This window comes from Salvia miltiorrhiza, chromosome 7, assembly GCF_028751815.1.
Source record: "Salvia miltiorrhiza cultivar Shanhuang (shh) chromosome 7, IMPLAD_Smil_shh, whole genome shotgun sequence".
In the NCBI taxonomy this organism is placed as follows: domain Eukaryota; kingdom Viridiplantae; phylum Streptophyta; class Magnoliopsida; order Lamiales; family Lamiaceae; genus Salvia; species Salvia miltiorrhiza.
In genome coordinates, this window is record NC_080393.1 from 16,307,120 (window position 1) to 16,325,749 (window position 18,630).

The 18,630-nt window shown below is 37.0% G+C and overlaps 2 protein-coding genes and 3 non-coding genes across 7 annotated transcripts; 4 read left to right on the top strand and 1 right to left on the bottom strand.

The window, feature by feature from the left end:
• The first annotated feature begins 1,753 nt into the window (after positions 1-1,753).
• LOC130995573 (putative ABC transporter C family member 15) lies at positions 1,754-8,338 on the top strand. 3 transcript variants are annotated; one of them, XM_057920913.1, is made up of 11 exons: positions 1,754-1,867; positions 2,599-3,465; positions 3,857-5,280; positions 5,371-5,457; positions 5,602-6,195; positions 6,271-6,435; positions 6,551-6,845; positions 6,939-7,459; positions 7,544-7,607; positions 7,695-7,934; positions 8,017-8,338. In XM_057920913.1, exons 2-11 carry the CDS (start codon positions 2,631-2,633, stop codon positions 8,124-8,126), a joined length of 4,335 nt encoding a protein of 1,444 aa, XP_057776896.1. In that variant the 5' UTR covers positions 1,754-1,867; positions 2,599-2,630; the 3' UTR covers positions 8,127-8,338. The 3 variants fall into 3 exon arrangements, with proteins under 3 accessions (XP_057776896.1, XP_057776895.1, XP_057776897.1); XM_057920912.1 differs by lacking the exon at positions 1,754-1,867 and adding an exon at positions 2,270-2,427; XM_057920914.1 differs by lacking the exons at positions 1,754-1,867; positions 7,544-7,607; positions 7,695-7,934; positions 8,017-8,338 and adding an exon at positions 2,270-2,427 and having other exon boundaries at positions 6,920-7,223.
• A 934-nt stretch (positions 8,339-9,272) lies between these two features.
• Positions 9,273-9,346, top strand: TRNAV-AAC (transfer RNA valine (anticodon AAC)). The gene has a single exon. It is a non-coding gene; the product is annotated as a tRNA-Val (tRNA).
• A 3,738-nt stretch (positions 9,347-13,084) lies between these two features.
• Positions 13,085-15,769, top strand: LOC130995574 (glyceraldehyde-3-phosphate dehydrogenase, cytosolic). Its single transcript, XM_057920915.1, has 11 exons — positions 13,085-13,382; positions 13,515-13,615; positions 13,703-13,818; positions 13,906-14,005; positions 14,405-14,551; positions 14,639-14,699; positions 14,796-14,893; positions 14,974-15,116; positions 15,202-15,285; positions 15,362-15,451; positions 15,548-15,769. The coding sequence occupies exons 1-11, from the start codon at positions 13,355-13,357 to the stop codon at positions 15,591-15,593; spliced, it is 1,014 nt and encodes a 337-aa protein (XP_057776898.1). The 5' UTR covers positions 13,085-13,354; the 3' UTR covers positions 15,594-15,769.
• Positions 15,770-16,854: 1,085 nt separating this feature from the next.
• Positions 16,855-16,928, top strand: TRNAV-AAC (transfer RNA valine (anticodon AAC)). Its single transcript has one exon. It is a non-coding gene; the product is annotated as a tRNA-Val (tRNA).
• A 438-nt stretch (positions 16,929-17,366) lies between these two features.
• On the bottom strand, positions 17,367-17,448 carry TRNAS-UGA (transfer RNA serine (anticodon UGA)). Its single transcript has one exon. It is a non-coding gene; the product is annotated as a tRNA-Ser (tRNA).
• Between the last annotated feature and the right edge of the window lie 1,182 nt (positions 17,449-18,630).

The window sequence follows — 18,630 nt, forward strand, 5'->3', positions numbered from 1 at the left end:
CGCCGTCCCCTTCTCCGTGCATTGAACATTCGCCGGAGAAGAGGAAGGGGGCAACAGATTTTGTAAATAATTTTATTGAACTTATACATATAATTCTGTGAACTTTTGAATTTGTGGTATTGAACTTCTGAACTCCGGCCACCGTCCCCTTCTCCGTACCTTGAACATTCGCCAGAGAAGATGAAGGGGGCGACAGAATTTACAAAGGGAGAGAAAGGGAGATGAAAGAGAGAGAGAGGAGAGAGGGGACGAGAGAGAGAGAGACGAGGGAGAGATAATGGAAAGTGAGTAATTTTAGGGATATATGAATCTTACCAATTTTAATTATATTAACTTCTAATCTCAGTATACACGACATATACACTGATGAATAAGGCAGTATATACTGATGAACAATGCAGTATATATTGATGAATAACAAAATTTAAAATATTCTGCTCCCTTTAGGATTCGAAGCCTGCGAAAAAAATCTTCCTTTAGATACAATATCAGTCATATGATTAATAAAATAAATGCATCAGATTGTGCCCTAGATCTCACTAAAATTAGGCGGTATATATATAGTCAGCCTTACCATATTATTTTCAATAAATAATAATGTCTATTAAACTTGATAATTAATTAATAAACGAAAATGAAAGTGTACGAACTCAATTTTACCAAATAAAAGTGGTGCCAAATTTAATAAATGACTAATTTACATGTATCTAAGTATCTATTTATCATTAAAAAACTATTGAAAATCACATAAATCCAAGAAAAAAAAGAAATTTACTTTATGAAATAAAGTCAGCCTTACCATATTATTTTTAATAAATAATAACTATTAACCTTGATAATTAATTAATAAACGAAAATGAAAGTGTATGAACTCAATTTTAACAAATAAAAGTGGTGCCAAATTTAATAAATGACTAAATTACATATATCTAAATATGTATTTATCATTAAAAATTATTGAAAATAACATAAATTCAAGAAAAAAACTTCATATGTTATGTTCTGAATTTGATTCAAGTAATTTTCTACATTATTAATTCTAAATACATAATTAATGCACGGAAGGAATTACAAATGCATCTTAACTAATCAATTTAATATTTAATATATAAATTATTACTGAAAACGGAAGTTACTCCATTCGTCCACTAATTCGTGTCCTAGAAGAAGGGGGACATATTTTAAAAAAAAATATATTGTTTATTTGTTAAGTGAAGAAAAGGCCACGACTTTTAAGAAAAAATGATTTGTTTGTTAATAAAATAGTTACTAAAAATGGATAAGACACGAATTGGTGGACATATCAAAATAGAATTTAGAACACAAATTGGTGAACGGGGGAGTACCATTTACGGCATTCAAGATCGTTATTATATAGTATTATATAAACATAGATACAGACAATAACATAGGAAATGAGTGTATTAGAGTTTTTCTCACGAGAGGTGATCTTGGGTACACCGTACACCTGGGTGTACCGTACAATCGGGTTACCCCTTTCACTTAAACTTTGACTCGCACCCTAATTTAAACTCATATCCTAACCCAATCCATATAAATAATCCTAATATTCGGGTCAACCCCATTATACGGTACACCTCAAGATTTTGTGTTCTCACCATAGTACACACACATTTTATGGATGAGTACTAATTTTTGTTATTTTACGCGCCCCTTTTATTCTAACGTCGAAAATTATCCGTTTGAATGCCATTCGGTCGGATTCTGATATTATATCCCCATTGCAAATTCTAATAAGCAGGAAAAAGAAATAAAAAATATTACACGTAAGGGTTTATGTAAGATTTGCATTTTATCGCCAAGGGATGGATAGCGGTTGGGGTGCAGCCCTCCTGTTTATTTTAAGGTAAAAAAATGGTGGGTTTATACTTATCTGCTGAATTCTTTTCTTTATATGTAAAAAACAAAAATGCTGGGTTTATACTTATCTGCCGAATTTATAATCTATATATATCTATCTATAAGTAGGAAAATATATGCCGAGAGATATTGTAATATTTTTGAATGACGACATTCCATCTGTGACGAATTTTGACAGTATTGTTCAGAATGGCTACATTAAATTAAATTAAATAAAACAAAAAGTGGGCACAGTTGGGATTCTGGTCCCATTATTTTATTGAGTTCTTTCCAGAAAAAAAAAAATTCACAGGTAAAAGAAAGTGATAGTCTCCCAGACTAACTCAATATTCTTGATGTGATTGCATTTGTTAAACATTTCAAATTCCAATTTTCATGTGATCTATAAATAATAATCCTATGCAAGAATACAGGCGGAAAGCAGCAAGCAATTTGTCCCACCATCTCTAAAAGCTTAGATTCCATAGTCACTGTTTCACCAACCTTGAACTGCCCACGTGCTTTCTTCACATTTGATCCAGTTTTGGATATACATTCAGCAATATAGTATGTATCTCTTTTGATATTTCTATTTTTACAACTACTCCACTTGTGCTTAGTGGAATTTTAGTTGTTATAGCGTTATTGGTTTTGTTTATTATTGATGAAATGTTGCAATGGTGTTAGGCAGCTTTTGTTTGTATTTAATTATGAATGCAATTCTTGCTATTGTTTCAGGCTTTTGATTGTTGCGGTGGAGAAACTTGTTGATGAATTCCTTCTTGTTTATGGATGTTAATCTGAAGTTGGTGGATGTGGCGTTTTGCCTGGTGTTTTTTGTATGGATTTTGTGGGATGCATCCGGAAAAAGAAAGGAATTTGGTGTTGATGAACATTTTTTGCGTAGAGAGAGCTCATCACTCTCTGCCAAAATTAATGTTTTATTGAGTTTTGTAATGGGCGTTTCGTATGTCGTCTACTTGCTTCATGAGTTTTGGGAATCGGTGAATTTCCCCATTGATGATATCTTCTCTGCTATAGCTTGGTGTTGTGCATGCATTTTGGCTGTTTATTCAGTGAGCAGAGGGAAGAAGAGGTGGCCATTAGTGCTCATTCTGTGGTGGAGCTATTCGAGCATTTGCAGCTTGGTTGCAGTCTCGTTTTACTGTCTCCATCGCTTTAGATACATAGACGAGCCTAAGTTTGTTCCAAAGGCTAATGCAGTTGATTTTCCTGCCCTGCCATTGTCATTGCTGCTGTGTCTCAATGCTCTACTTAGCAATATTGTCAAGACAAAGAGTGATGCAACGAGACCATTACTTTCCGACTCGGAGAGAGACTCGGGATGTGAGAGTGATCCATTTTCCAGTGCTGGGATATGGAGTCTCCTCACATTCAGGTGGCTCAATCCTCTCTTTCAGAAGGGCCGTCGTGAAAAGCTTCAAACGGAAGATGTACCCCCAATCCCTCGATCAGAAACTGCAGAAGAGGCTTCTTGTTTGCTTGAAGAGTTTTTCAGAAAGCAGAAAACTAGCGTCCCCTCCCTGCCGAGTGCCATACTCCATGCGATACGGACGCCCTTGGCCATAAATGCGGTTTTTGCAGGTATACTTTCGTCTTCACTCCAAACTAGCTGATACTTTTACATCAAATAATTAGAGGTTATGTCGTAGCAATAATTTTTAGAGAGGATGGTAAATGTCAGCCACAAATGTTTAACAGCCTACGTACCACTTTACATGGGCTAGGATATTCTAATCAATGGTTGTAACTTTATAAATAACCTAGTTATAAAGATATTGACTCTCATTATGTTGTTCATGACTTTTGCTTCTCCTTTAGATGAAGTCCTCATATATATTGTGATTAGGTTTGTTTGAGTTGTAGATTTTTTTTTGTGAAGTTGACTTGGTGATTAATTTTATTCTGAACATGAATGATGTTACACACTTGCTAATTTTATTTGCCTAATCCTGTGTTTTACTGATGCTTCTAGGAGTCAATACAATTGCTTCTTATATCGGTCCGCTCCTAATTACAACCTTCGTAAACTTTATGTCATCAAACGACGAAAATTTGAGATGGCATCATGGTCTGATTCTTGCACTGATCTTCTTCTTTGCGAAGAATGTGGAGTCACTATCTCAGAGGCAGTGGTACTTTGGTGCTCGTCGGATTGGCATCAGGGTGAGGGCTGGTCTGATGGCATTGATGTATAAAAAATCTCTGGCCTTGAAATATGGTGGTACGAGAAGTGGTAAAATCATTAACTACGTCAATGTTGACGTTGAGAGGATTGCAGAATTTTGTTGGCACTTCCATGGCATTTGGTTGCTCCCATTTCAGATCACCTTTGCCCTGGGCATCTTGTACAAGAATTTAGGGGCTGCTCCCTCTCTTGCTGCTTTTTTCACCACCATATTTGTGATGATAAGCAACACGCCGCTTGCCAAAGTGCAAGAAAAGCTCCACACGAAGATAATGGAAGCAAGAGATTCGCGGATAAAAGCTACTTCAGAGTCCCTGAAGAGCATGAGAGTCCTGAAGTTGCATTCGTGGGAACCAACTTTTCTGAAAAAGCTATTCCATCTCAGGGAAACAGAAAGAGGTTTCTTGATAAAGTACCTCTACACAAGCTCAGCTGTGACTTTTCTTTTCTGGGCTTCGCCTACATTTGTTTCAGTTGTCACCTTTGGGGTGTGCGTCTTGTTGGGGACGCCATTAACATCCGCCACCGTTCTTTCAGCTTTAGCCACTTTTCGAATTCTCCAAGAACCTATCTATAATCTGCCAGAACTTATTTCTATGGTAGCTCAGACTAAAGTTTCAATTGATCGGGTGCAAAGTTTCATTAGGGAAGAAGATTCGAAGAGATTAACGTACAATCATACTTCAGGTGCACCAGGTGTTGCCATCGAGATTGAAGCTGCAGAATTTTCATGGCAGGACAGAGATGCAAAAAAACCAACCATTAAGATAACGAAGAGGCTTAGAATCATGAAGGGGAGCAAGGTGGCTATCTGCGGTTCAGTGGGGTCTGGTAAGACGAGCTTTCTGTGTAGTATACTCGGTGAAATACCTAGAGTATCTGGGCCAAGTATCGAAACTTATGGCTCAAAGGCTTTTGTGCTGCAAAGTGCTTGGATACAAACAGGTACCGTTAGAGACAACGTACTGTTTGGTAAGGAAATGGATAGATCTTTCTATGAAAATGTGGTAGAAGCATGTGCACTGAACCATGATATTGAGATGTGGGACGATGGAGATTTATGTGTTGTGGGCGAAAGGGGGTTGAACTTGAGCGGAGGGCAGAAACAAAGAATTCAAATGGCGAGGGCTCTGTATAGCAACTCGGATATATATCTGCTCGACGATCCTTTTAGCGCTGTCGATGCACATACTGGGGCTCATATGTTCAAGGTATGTGATTTTTACTTATCCTCTTCCCATCAGTGAAAACTTTCCTTTCATGTGAATGACTATGTTCCTTTGTTGATTGATATTACGCAGAAATGTCTAATGCAACTCTTGCATGACAAGACCGTAGTCTATGTTACTCATCAGTTGGAGTTTTTAGATTCCTCCGACCTTGTATTGGTACGTTTTTTACATATTCGTGTTTGTAGCCTAAGCCGTGGAAGTGATTTATGTGTTACCAGATTTATTATGAGAGATGTATATAGAGAATGTAATGGTTATAAATTATCTCAATTCTTATCCTAGTTTTTACATTTTGAGCAGGTCATGAAAGATGGCAGAATTGTGGAATCAGGACAGTACCGTGATTTAGTTTCGAATCCTGATGGGGAACTGATGAAACAAATGGCAGCCCACCACAAATCTTTAGATCAAGTCAACCCTTCCAAGTCGAACCCCTCAATGAAGCGCCGCCAGGCCAATTGCATAGAAGCTTGCGAAGTAAAATTTATCGACCATAGCAGAAGCAACAGAGTCTCAAAGACGTGTCTGCATGAAGAAGAGAGTGGGAGAGTAAAATGGCACGTATATGCAGCCTTTGTGATGGCTGCATATAGAGGTGCTCTTGTTCCAATCACCCTATTATGTCATGTGCTCTTCCAGTTGTTGCAGATGGGTAGCAACTATTGGATTGCGTGGGGGTCGGATAAAGAAGAAATTGTTACAAAACAGCAGTTGATCGTGATGTTTGCTTTGCTTTCTGGTGCAAGCTCCTTCTTTGTTTTGGGAAGAGCATTTCTCTTGTCAGCTATTGCTATAGAGACCTCTCAGCGTCTGTTCCTTGGAATGATGAAATCCGTCTTTCGTGCACCTTTGTCATTCTTCGACTCCACCCCTTCAAGCCGGATCCTGAATCGGGTCAGTTGCTTGTAGCTGTTTTTCATTTTCATTACAGAAGTTGCTGGTTTCTGAAATAGTGTTCTTGATTACCAGTCTTCCACAGATCAAAGCATAGTGGACACGGATATTCCATACCGGTTAGCTGGACTGGCATTTGCGATTATCCAGCTATTAAGCATCGTTGCGCTCATGTGCCAGGTTGCCTGGCAGATCTTCTTTCTCTTCCTCGTGGTCTTTGCCGTCTCCATATGGTATCAGGCAAGGACTATTCCCATTTTTAAGCATAAAATCACCACTTCAAAGTTCAAACTGCATATCAATAGATGCAATGAGTTAGCAGCAACTGCTAATAATAATGGCTTCTTTGGTGCAGGCATACTACATCAGCACCGCCAGAGAGTTAGCCAGAATGGTTCCGATCCAGCAAGCTCCGATTCTTCATCACTTTTCCGAATCAATAGCTGGAGCAACAGTCATACGGAGCTTTAATCAGGAGGACCGATTTTGGAAGACAAATGTAAATCATATTGACAAATACTCTCGCGTTGCTTTTCACAACTCTGGTACAATGGAATGGCTCTGTGTTCGGATCAACTTTCTCTTCAACCTCGTCTTCTTTCTCCTCCTCGTCATCCTAGTCAGCCTTCCACGGTCTGCCATTGACCCAAGTAAGCACTTCGCATCCTCTACTCTTTTGTATCTTAATTGACAATTGGGAAGTGCCAATATTTTTCAAGTCCAGAGTTTTTGGTCGATTGCAGGCTTGGCTGGACTAGCAGCTACATATGGTTTGAATCTCAATGTGCTCCAAGCATGGGTGATATGGAACCTCTGCAATGTAGAAAACAAAATGATATCCGTGGAAAGGATCCTTCAGTTCACCGGCATACAAAGTGAAGCTCCTTTGGTCATCGAAGATCACAGACCAGAGTTGGATTGGCCTCGCAATGGAGAAATCAACGTTGAAAATCTCCACGTGCAGTACAATCCCATTCTACCTAGAGTACTCAAAGGGATCAGCTGCATCTTCCCGGGTAAAAAGAAAATTGGCGTTGTGGGAAGAACGGGAAGTGGCAAGTCGACTCTGATCCAAGCGCTCTTCAGAGTGGTCGAGCCTTCACAGGGATGTATTCTGATAGATGGAGTCGACATTTCAAAGTTAGGCCTGCAGGATCTGAGATCTAGGTTGAGTATAATTCCACAAGATCCGACTTTGTTTCAAGGAACCTTGAGGATGAATCTTGATCCACTTGAAGAGCACTCGGACCACGAGATATGGGAGGTAAGCCGTGTGAGTTTCCCTTGCCAACATTCCAATGAAAGAATCTCTTGACTTATAGTTGTTGCAATGTTATAACCTTCCCAGGTTATACACAAATGTCACCTCGCTAAAAACGTCAAGCAAGACGAAAGGCTTCTAGAAGCACCAGGTTCCAATTTCTTATGCTGTCTTGAATGAGAATATTCTTCTAGTTAGCTATCTATGTAACAAAATAATGGAAGTTAATTTGGTGCAGTTGCTGAAGATGGAGAAAACTGGAGTTTGGGACAAAGGCAGCTTGTATGTCTAGCAAGAGTGTTGCTGCAGAGGAGAAGGATACTGGTGCTAGACGAGGCCACAGCATCGGTGGATACAGCAACCGATAATTTGATACAGAAGAGGATAAGAGAAGAGACGAAGGGCTGCACCGTCATAACTGTGGCCCATCGGATTCCCACAGTAGTCGACAACGACCTGGTTTTGGTTCTTGGTGAAGGTAAGAAATGATGAAGCAAATGCAATGAAAAGTGGTTGGTGTTTTTATAGGCAAGTTACATATGGTGTGTTGTTTGTTGCAGGTAAGGTTGTGGAGTACAACTCTCCTTCGGAGTTACTAGGCGATAGCAGCTCCGCCTTCTCGAGTTTGGTGATGGAGTTTTTACGAAGATCATCGATATCGGACGACTAACAATGAGACAACACGACAGGTTCAGAGCTTCTTCAAGGCACACTTGTTTAACTGACTAGAAAAAGGAAATCATAAAGGTACAGAATTTGCATTTAGAGAGCAGTCAGCAATGTAAATATAGGCTTAGAATCTCATGCCATTCTACTTCTAATTACTAATTTTAGTTTTTTCCGATTTTGAAAGACTAGTAAGATGCATTCTGTTGTGTCTCCTTTAATATCTCTTTTTCTTTTTTTTATCATATATGCATCAGCAATCGGCAATAGAACAAGAAGATAAAACGTGTTTAATCAATAACGAGCTTATAGTCAGTGATGGTGTTTCTGATATAATCAGAGTGACTGGCTTTATGTAAATTACACGTCACAAATGATGAAATAAAAATGCTTCGTTCTGGTCCCCATCGGCCATCATTAATCCTGGATAAAATTGAACCCTAAATATGCATTAGTGATTATGAAGCTGCGAAATAACATCAGTATGATATTAATCTGTGCAAATAATCAAATATCTAAGTATTAATCTTTGATGGGAGTACTCCAAATCACATTCTTGGTTCCTTTTATTCTAATTTAAGTATGTAAAAATCTGCATGAACAGAAAATCTATACTTGGAGTTGCTTTGTTACTGTATTTATTTATGTTTATCCTCTGAATGAGATCAACCAATTAAGTAATTCATATCATGCTTCCCTATAATTTTGATTCTTCTGTTAATTGCAATCTAAAGAGTTTTCTAGAGGATATGTATAGAGGGCTCATTTTCAATTTTATTTTTGCATAACTATATCTATATGAACTAAATAATACATGTACACACCATAGCATAACTAAGGACATATACAATCATCAAAACATATACTTATTGATTTCAATCTCTTGTTTTACATTAAAATAAAGTATAGATTGGGGTTATAGTCACCTAGAAGAGTTAGTCGGTGTGAGTGTGTGGCTCTATGAAAAATCTATATAATATCATTATGCATATCGTTAATAAACTATACAGTTCATGTGCTGTTGTTGCACAGAGGGCTAGTGAGTAGTGTGTGGCTGAGTCAGAGTGGCTCTCAAAAAAAAAATTATGTACAATGTCATTATGTATTTGTATGTATATATATATATTTCGTGGATCAGTATCTCACACATGGTTTCGTGGTGTAGTTGGTTATCACGTCAGTCTAACACACTGAAGGTCTCCGGTTCGAGTCCGGGCGAAGCCATTTTTTTGTGCTCTATATTTTCAATTGTAATTCCATATTTTCCGTGTGAAATTGGGCTTAGATTTTTTTTTTTTGAGGCAATAGAATAACCTTTTGGAAGGGGGAGTTAACAGAGATTTTTTTTATTTTTTTTAGAAATAACATAAGATGCCATATTTCAAACAAGTGTGAAATACACCGCAGCTGTGACGTCAAATGTCATGCTTGCCAAAATTGCCATTTCAATTTCTCGTTGACATTTATTAAACATTATTTTTACTAATAAAGTTTCGCACTCCCAAATAATCTTATAATAAAACCTTGTAATATATCATAAGAATATTTTTTTATTTGATGTTATATATTGATAATGAATTATTGATCATCAGAATTTTGTTTGACCTCAACTCATTAGATATACCAAATTAAAAAACTAGACCACAAAAATGTATGATGGCTTTATACAGTTGCTATCAGAAAAATGTGGTGGACCAAGCATAGTGTTATGCATGCATCATGCTTGGTCAATACTCCATTATCTCCTGTCTTTTTCTTTATTTTCTTAAATATTTCCATCAGTGTTTTTCGATATATAATTGAATAAATATCACAAAGAGTTGAAAAAGTAACGAAACAAGACGAGCAAAATTGTTCACTTGTATCGCAAAGTCATAAATATATTAAAACAAAACATAAAATCTAATTTCCTCTAAATTAAAAACCTCATTCAGTATTTTCAACCTACCGACTAAGATTCTTTAATTGTTCCTACGAATATTCCAATAGAAACACATTTTCTTTCTAGAAAATGACAATTGCTTGTTTTCTAAGCTTATACTATAAAGTTTCTCACTAAAAAACAATTATGATTACCTACCTTTTTTATGGCATCCAGAATAACTATATCTGAAGTAAAATCGTATGAATTATTACACTCTACAAAAATGGAGTAATTTATTAATTGATTTTTCTTCTCGAATGAGTACACACACAAAAAAAAAGGCAATTCGTCTTCAATAATTCAATTGGGAGTTTAAGCATATCTATTATATGAAGAAACAATTTTAATTTAAAATCTCAAATTTTGGATCTTGTGGTAAATTAGACTCAATTTTTAAAGTATTTTAATACTAATTTAAATTTGCAATTTATTGTAAATTCGTTCATTTTAATATTTTGCACGAATTTGAAGGTAAGCACTAGATGTTACCAAACGTTAAAATTTTTAATTTTTTATTATTTAATGTTGTAAATTTATCAAAAAAAAATAAAAAAGATTGAAGTCTTTTGAAGTCAATTGTCAAATTAACGTCTACTCAAAATTAATTAAATATTTTTGAAACTTATTATTTGAGTTGCTCCACGTTATTGTCAAAACTAGCGTCTCGTAAGCTTATTTATTGAATATTGTGTTTTATATTATATGTATTGAGAGACGTTTACTTTGAATGATTAATAAGATGTATGATTAAATAGTTTTATTTTTAATACTATAATTTTTTTAATCTCACTCTTTTAATGAGATATAAATTAAGTAAAATTAACTTAAGTGATAGAAATAATCAAATTTTTGAAATATCCCAAAGATTCAAACTATTAAAATAAATAAATAAATAATTTTACTATTTTTATCAATTAGAAAGAATACCACCCGAAGATGTAAAAAAGTCAATGTTAATTAGTATTTCCAAATTCCCAAAAAGTGGCAAAAGAAAAAAAAGAAGAAATCGGAAAGAATTAAAAAGTTGGGTTAATTGCCCCTAAATATACTCCCTCCGTCCCGCTATTCAAGTCTCATTTTCCTTTTTAGATTGTCCCACCGATAATGTCCCGTTTCCTAAAAAGGAAATAATAAGGGGATGCTTAACATTAAATGAGATCACTAATTATTCAACTAATAAACCCTTAATTAATTGATTTCCCCTCTATTCTCTATCTATCTCTCTTTCTCTCGTCTCTCTCTTTCTCTCGTCTCTTTCTCTCGCCTGAGTCTCCACCGCCGTCGTCTGCTCGTCGCCGGAGGAAGCCTTCTCCTCCACCTTCACCGCCCTAGCCGTCTTCTCATCCACTTGCCTTTCCCCTGCTCGTCGTCGGAGGAAGCCGCCCTTCGCCCTTCGCCGGATCTGTCCTTCGCTCCCCCCCCCGGATCTGTCAAGGGAGGAAGCCGCCCTTCGCCCTTCGCCCTCACCTGCCGCCCCCGCCGGATCTGTCCTTCGCCCTTCGCCCTCACCTGCCGCCCCCGCCGGATCTGTCCTTCGCCCTTCGCCGGATCTGTCCTTCGCCCCCGCCGGATCAGTCAAGGGAGGAAGCCGCCCTTCGCCCTCACCTGCCGGATCTGTACCTTGGCTGAGCGACAGCAATTCTCGTCGCCGCCCTTTTCCTCCCTCTGATCTCCTCCGCCTCCGCCTCTCACCTCTGATCTCCCCTAACCCTCTGCAAAACCATAACCCCTAATTTGGGTTGCAGATTTGGTTGGGGGAAATCGTTTGATTTGGGTGGGTTGCAGATTTTTGAGCTCGATTTGGGTGGGGTTGTGGTGATTTTCCGGCGGTGGTGCGGTGGTACAGGCGGTGGTGCGGTGGTGATTTACCGGTGATGGTGCGGTGGTACAGGCGGTGGTGATTTACCGGCGGTGGTGCGGTGGTGGTGCAGGCGGTGGTGCGGTGGTGGATTAAACTAACATTAAGTTTTTTGAAGACACAATTTAACTCTTAATTTTAGTCTCCTTAATCTCCGTGCCGAAAAGAAACGAGACTTGAATAGCGGGACGGAGGGAGTACCATTTTTCATTGAATTCTATAATTGCACATCACTTTTAAAATCCGCCCCAAAATACATCACCTTTATATTTTTTCTGTTTTTGCACATGACCAAAAAATCCCCAATCGGAAAAATGATTAGGCAGTCGGAAAATGACACGTAATCACGTCGGAAAAGCATTTAAATGACGTGGCTTCCAGATTGGCAAAACTGTGTTCTTTTGTTATTTTGTCAAAATCCTAAAATCTGAAAGCCCTCTAAATCAAATTACACTCAAATTACATTCACGCATAACTCACTCAAATTACTCTTCAAGCGCGCAGGCTTTGCTCACGACGACGCGGCGGAAGAGGCTCACGACGGTGCGACGGCCGCAATGTGTTGATTTCAGGCGAGCAACAGGGTGTCGATTTCGTGGGATTCAGGCGAGCGACGGCGAGCAACAGACCACGCGTAGGGTGCCGATTTCAGGCGAGTAACAAGGTGTCGATTTCGTGGGATTCAGGCGAGCGACGGCGAGCAAGAATATGAAGAAGAAGAATGGAAGGGCTGGAAATTAGCAACAGGGTGTTCCTGAAGGGCTGGTGTTCTTGCGAAGAAGAAGAAGAATGAAAGGGTTGGAAATTAGCAACCGGGTGTTCCTGAAGGGCTGGTGTTCTTGCGAAGAAGAAGAAGAATGGAAGGGCTGGAAATTAGCTAGGGCTCGATTATTTTTATTTGGATTTCACTTGTGGAGTATTAAAAATGATAGCTTTTTTAAGTTGGGTGACACGTCATTTTCCAGGTGTTTCGACGTGATTACGTGTCATTTTCCGACTGCCAAGTCATTTTTTCGATTGAGGATTTTTTGGTCATGTGCAAAAACAGAAAAAAACATAAAGGTGATATATTTTGGGGCGAATTTTAAAAATGATGTGCAATTATAGAATTCAATGAAAGGTGGTGTATTTAGGGGCAATTAACCCTAAAAAGTTCACAAATTCGGTGGATACACAAATCTATGTTCTCATCCTGATTTTAAGCATAATTTGTAGTAGTGATTTTTTTATTAGGACATCAAATTCAAATCTTTTTCCCTTTTATTTTTCTAAGCCTTTCTTTTTCCCCAAGACAAGAAAGGAAACCGCTCTTCTAAACCACCAGCTTTGCTAAAACCGGCTCTTAAAGAACTCCTTAAATACTCATTTCTCCTCACTAACCTTCTCACCACTCTCACTTTCTCTCTCGCTCACCAACCAAGTTTTCAGTTTTCGTTCTATCCTCCTGCAAATGGCCAAGATCAAGATCGGAATCAATGGTATATTTGTAGATCTACTCTTTCATTCTAGTTTAATTTCTCAGCTCCACTATTTTCGTGCTGTTTCGCTTCGGTTTCATCTGCATTGTTCTGATCTGTTGATACTGCTTGTTTTATATGTTGTTTGATCAGGATTCGGTAGAATCGGCCGTTTGGTCGCCAGAGTCGCTCTGCAGAGGGATGATGTGGAGCTTGTCGCTGTTAACGATCCATTCATCACCACCGAGTACATGGTAAAATCCCATTTATTGACAAGATATTTGTAGATTTTGCGATCTGTTTGTCTTTGAGATTAATATGGATGTTGATTTTTCCTGCAGACATACATGTTCAAGTATGACAGTGTGCACGGCCAGTGGAAGCATAACGATGTGAAAGTGCAGGACGAGAAGAACCTTCTCTTTGGTGAGAAGTCAGTCAGAGTCTTCGGATGCAGGTACTAGTTTGTTTGCCTGTTTTTGATATTACAAATTTGAATAGAATGAGGAAATTTATTTATTTATTTATGGCGATTGCTTTCCAGGAACCCTGAGGAGATCCCGTGGGGTGAAACTGGTGCCGAGTATGTTGTGGAGTCTACTGGAGTCTTCACTGACAAGGACAAGGCTGCTGCCCACTTGAAGGTCGCTCTTTATTCTGTTTCTGGACCAATTTTATAGCATAATCTTTTCATTTGTGCTTTCTTTTCTTTGTTTGTGTGTGCGCGCGCAAGATGTTTCATGGATGCTCCAGATCGGCCGTCTTATGTTCATAGTGTTTTTTTACTTAATAATTGTATCTTCTTAGATGCCTCAATGTTATACTTCCCAAGATCTCTATATATACTATGCATTGTCAAACGATCTCGCTTGGGATTTCATGATTAGATCTAAGTCTTGCTGTGATTGCTTAATACTTGTTTAGATTTGCTCGATCTTGCGTTCTTCGTCATGATTTTTTAGGTTTCTGTAGGGCATTGAACTAGAATTTATGTGTGTGTTAAGTGATTGATTTTGCCGTGTTTGTTAAATTTTGGAGATCAGGGTGGTGCCAAGAAGGTTGTCATCTCCGCCCCTAGCAAAGATGCCCCAATGTTTGTTGTGGGTGTCAACGAGAAAGAATACAAACCTGAGTTGGACATTGTTTCCAATGCCAGTTGCACTACCAACTGCCTTGCTCCATTGGCCAAGGTCTGAACCTTCGCCTTTCCTCTGTTATTAACTCAATATTGGATCTTATTCTCTCTGCTAACCAGCTTTTGCTACTAATTATGGCAGGTCATCAATGATAGGTTTGGGATTGTGGAGGGTCTTATGACCACCGTCCACTCCATCACTGGTAAGTGGTTTTCCTGTTTGCCTATGTTTATAGGTTGAGATTGTATTTAGTTTGTGTTGATTGTTGATCTAATATATGTATCATTTATGCATTTAGCCACCCAAAAGACTGTTGATGGTCCATCGAGCAAGGACTGGAGAGGTGGAAGAGCTGCCTCATTCAACATCATCCCCAGCAGCACTGGAGCTGCCAAGGTATTGTGTTCTCTCAATGCACCATGTCATTAGATTCCTTGATTTGATAGAGATCTATTTTAATTGTATAATTTGTGTAGGCTGTTGGTAAAGTGCTCCCAGCTCTAAATGGAAAGTTGACCGGTATGTCGTTCCGAGTTCCCACCGTTGATGTCTCAGTTGTTGACCTCACCGTCAGGCTAGAGAAAGAGGCCACCTACGAGGAGATCAAAGCTGCCATCAAGTGAGTTAATTGTTTTGATTTTGTTTGAACAATGTGAGTTTGGTGCTTCTTGAGAGTGTTATCTAATGTTGCTTGTAATTCACAGGGAGGAGTCAGAGAACAAGCTCAAGGGCATCTTGGGCTACACTGAAGATGATGTGGTTTCCACAGACTTCGTTGGCGATAGCAGGTAAACCATCTCTTCCTTTACCCTGCTGTAGAGTGTTCTCAAACGGTCATCTCTGATCCCATGTGATCAACAACAGATCAAGCATCTTTGATGCCAAGGCTGGAATTGCATTGAGCAAGAACTTCGTGAAGCTCGTCTCGTGGTACGACAACGAATGGGGATACAGGTATATAAACTTTCATTCGAGCTTCCAAATATCTTGCTAGTTGGATTGATTGTTGATGCAAAATAGTAAATATGAATGGTGTTTGTGTTGTTGCAGCTCAAGAGTGATCGATCTGATTGTTCACATGGCATCTGTTGCATGAAGATGAACATCTTTTTTTCCGGCGTTGTTTTGTGGCATTTTCCTTTCTAGTTAAGACTTGAGAGTCGAGACTTTGTAATAATTCCTGTGACTGCACCTCTGTTTTGCAGTTATTTGTGTCATTACCTTTCAAAGAATTTTCCCTGAGATTCAATATATGGTCCTTTTTTCCCAGTATTCTATTCTGCCAATGTTCATCTGCTATTGTTTACAAATTACAAGTATCAATGAATTGTATTTTTAATTATTCATCTGAACTAATTATGTGTTTACCTTGAGAGTTTTAATTATTTACACTAATTAGATTTGAATTACATATTTGCTAATTAAGTTAGACAGAGAATGCATAATTTGGAAACATCAAATAAGTGGAGAGATTATAAATACGAAACAAAATATTGATTAGTAGTCTGAAAATTAATGCTAAAATATTTGTCCACAAAAGTTATGATTTTTTTTGTACGTCTCTTAAATATGTGTATTTTATATTTTTAGATATTATTTCATGCATAATTGGATAATATTGTCCACATGATTGGATAATATTATCCTTGGATTTAACAAATAATTATGCATATAGATAAAGGAATTGGAAGTACTTTCACACCCAGATATCCATTTTTATATGGCCCAAGTCTCTAGGCTAATTCCCTAAAAAAACGGTCTCTATGCTTGAAGGAATAAATCATAGCAACAAATAATGGTGTAATAGGTGGTACCAGCCATCAAGATTCAAAAGTAGGATCAAGACTTTTACAAAAAACAGGAAAAAAGATAATTACAATGTCACATCTACTCAACCTTACCAACTTTTATCATCCTCACGACTAACCATGGCTTCCAGTCCTTCACTAATATACTTGTTTCTACACAAATATTTTTTGAGTTAATGAAAGTCAGGTAAAGGTAGTAAATTTTATTAATTCGAATTTGATCAACAACTCCGTCAAATAATACCATTATTATTATTATTATAAACTTGTCATCATTAATCACAAATATCACTTATAATTGTTCAAAAGCCACATCAACCTGGCCCTTTCAGCATATAACTGACTCACAAAATTAATTTGAGCTACTATGGAATATATAAATAGAAATATGTATGCCCATCAAATTTTACATACATTACAAATCAGAATTAAATATATTATGATATTATCTTGTGGTCATGTTATAAAAAATAAAATAAAATAAAATAAACAATTGAAATCTGTTTATTAATTGAATAAATAATAAAAATACAACAACCCTAACAAGTTGGTTTCGTGGTGTAGTTGGTTATCACGTCAGTCTAACACACTGAAGGTCTCCGGTTCGAGTCCGGGCGAAGCCAAAATTGATTTAGTATTTTCTTTAAATTTTTAATATCCAAATATGTTTGTGACTCACGTGTTTTGTAAATTGTAATGGATTATTTGTCCATAGTAATATCGCTGTAATTCAACCAATTAAAATCTTTCTAATTTCCAAGACATTTAAAACGTTTAAGAATTGTCTAAATCTTTTATTTATAGAAAAAATTGACATAATTATATTTTTATTAGTAAGAAATTTTGCATCTAGAAAGTTTCTAGTGATTCGAAATTAATGTGGTGGCGCACTCTGGCATAATTTTACAACAACCGAGAATTCAGAGCGCATCATTTTTCATCGAGGATTCATTTATTTTTATATTAAATACTATTATAAATAGGAAATAAATATTGTGTGTATTTTGTTTGTGTACTTACTAAAGAAAATACTTAAATAGAATAAATAGAAAAAAATATACCGTCGACAGCAGGGTTCGAACCTGCGCGGGCGAAGCCCAACAGATTTCAAGTCTGTCTCCTTAACCACTCGGACATATCGACAATTTGTTATGTTCACAAAATATAATCATAAAATTCATTTATTTAAACGAAATTTAGAAGTAGTAGTAGATTTTGCATTTCATTTTTGTTTGTTTGTTTGATAAATAGTACAAATAAATAAAGAAATTTAAAGAACATAAGATGGTGGACTCGAACCCAAGACTTCATACCTTGGACATTAATCACCTACTGCTAATCTCATACACGCACGCGCAATTTAATTTTGTTGCATATATATTTGTTTGTTCGCGTGATGCGTGCTTTGATCTGAACAACTCGGTGTTGTTGGTGTTGTCGAGCTTCGACTTTGATTTTCGAGCTTCGACTTTGAACTGTGAAAAGTCATTCGTGCCATGTCGGCGACGCCGTTGATTTTCATGCCATTGAAGCCTACCTTGAGCGACAATAAAACCTCTTGCTTGGCTGTTCATGACACCAATTGTATATTTGAATAATCCTTTAATTAGGGCAGAATTTGAGATGAGAGATATGGTGATCAATTTTATAGTGTTTGAGAATGTGAAAGAGATGATCAATAGAAATTGGGGAAATTTTCAAAGTATTGTTACGAAATGAGTTTGTGTTGTTGATGTTTTTTTAATTCACAATTGAATTACTAGTGTTGATTATGAATTTAAGTTTTAAAACTCGAATTCGCAACCAAGGTAAAATTCAAATTCATAACTAGTTGTTTTGATTGTGAATTTGAATTTTAAAATTATAATTCACAACTCAAATATAGATAGATTGTAAATTCGAGTTTTAAAGATATAATTCATAACTAGTTGTCTTGATTTGTGAATTTGAATTTTAAAACTAAAATTTACAACTCGAATATAAATTAGTTTTAAAGCTACAATTCACAATTAGTATTAGTTTTGATTGTGAATTCGAGTTCAAATCCACTTTAAATTTTTCACGTGAAGAATAAAAACTGTAAATATGACTAATTTTTAAATTTTGTTATTTTAATGAATGATTTTTATTTTTACTGTTTTAATTTGAACAATTTTGAAGTTTTTGATCTATCAAATTAACGTATCTCCATTTCAAGTTTTAACAAAAAAATGTCCCACCTAATATATTGTGACATTATAAAGTGGGGGAGAGAGTATAACTTAAATCATATTCTCTCTTTGTCCCTAAAATTACGATCTTATTATTGTATCGGTACGTCCCAAA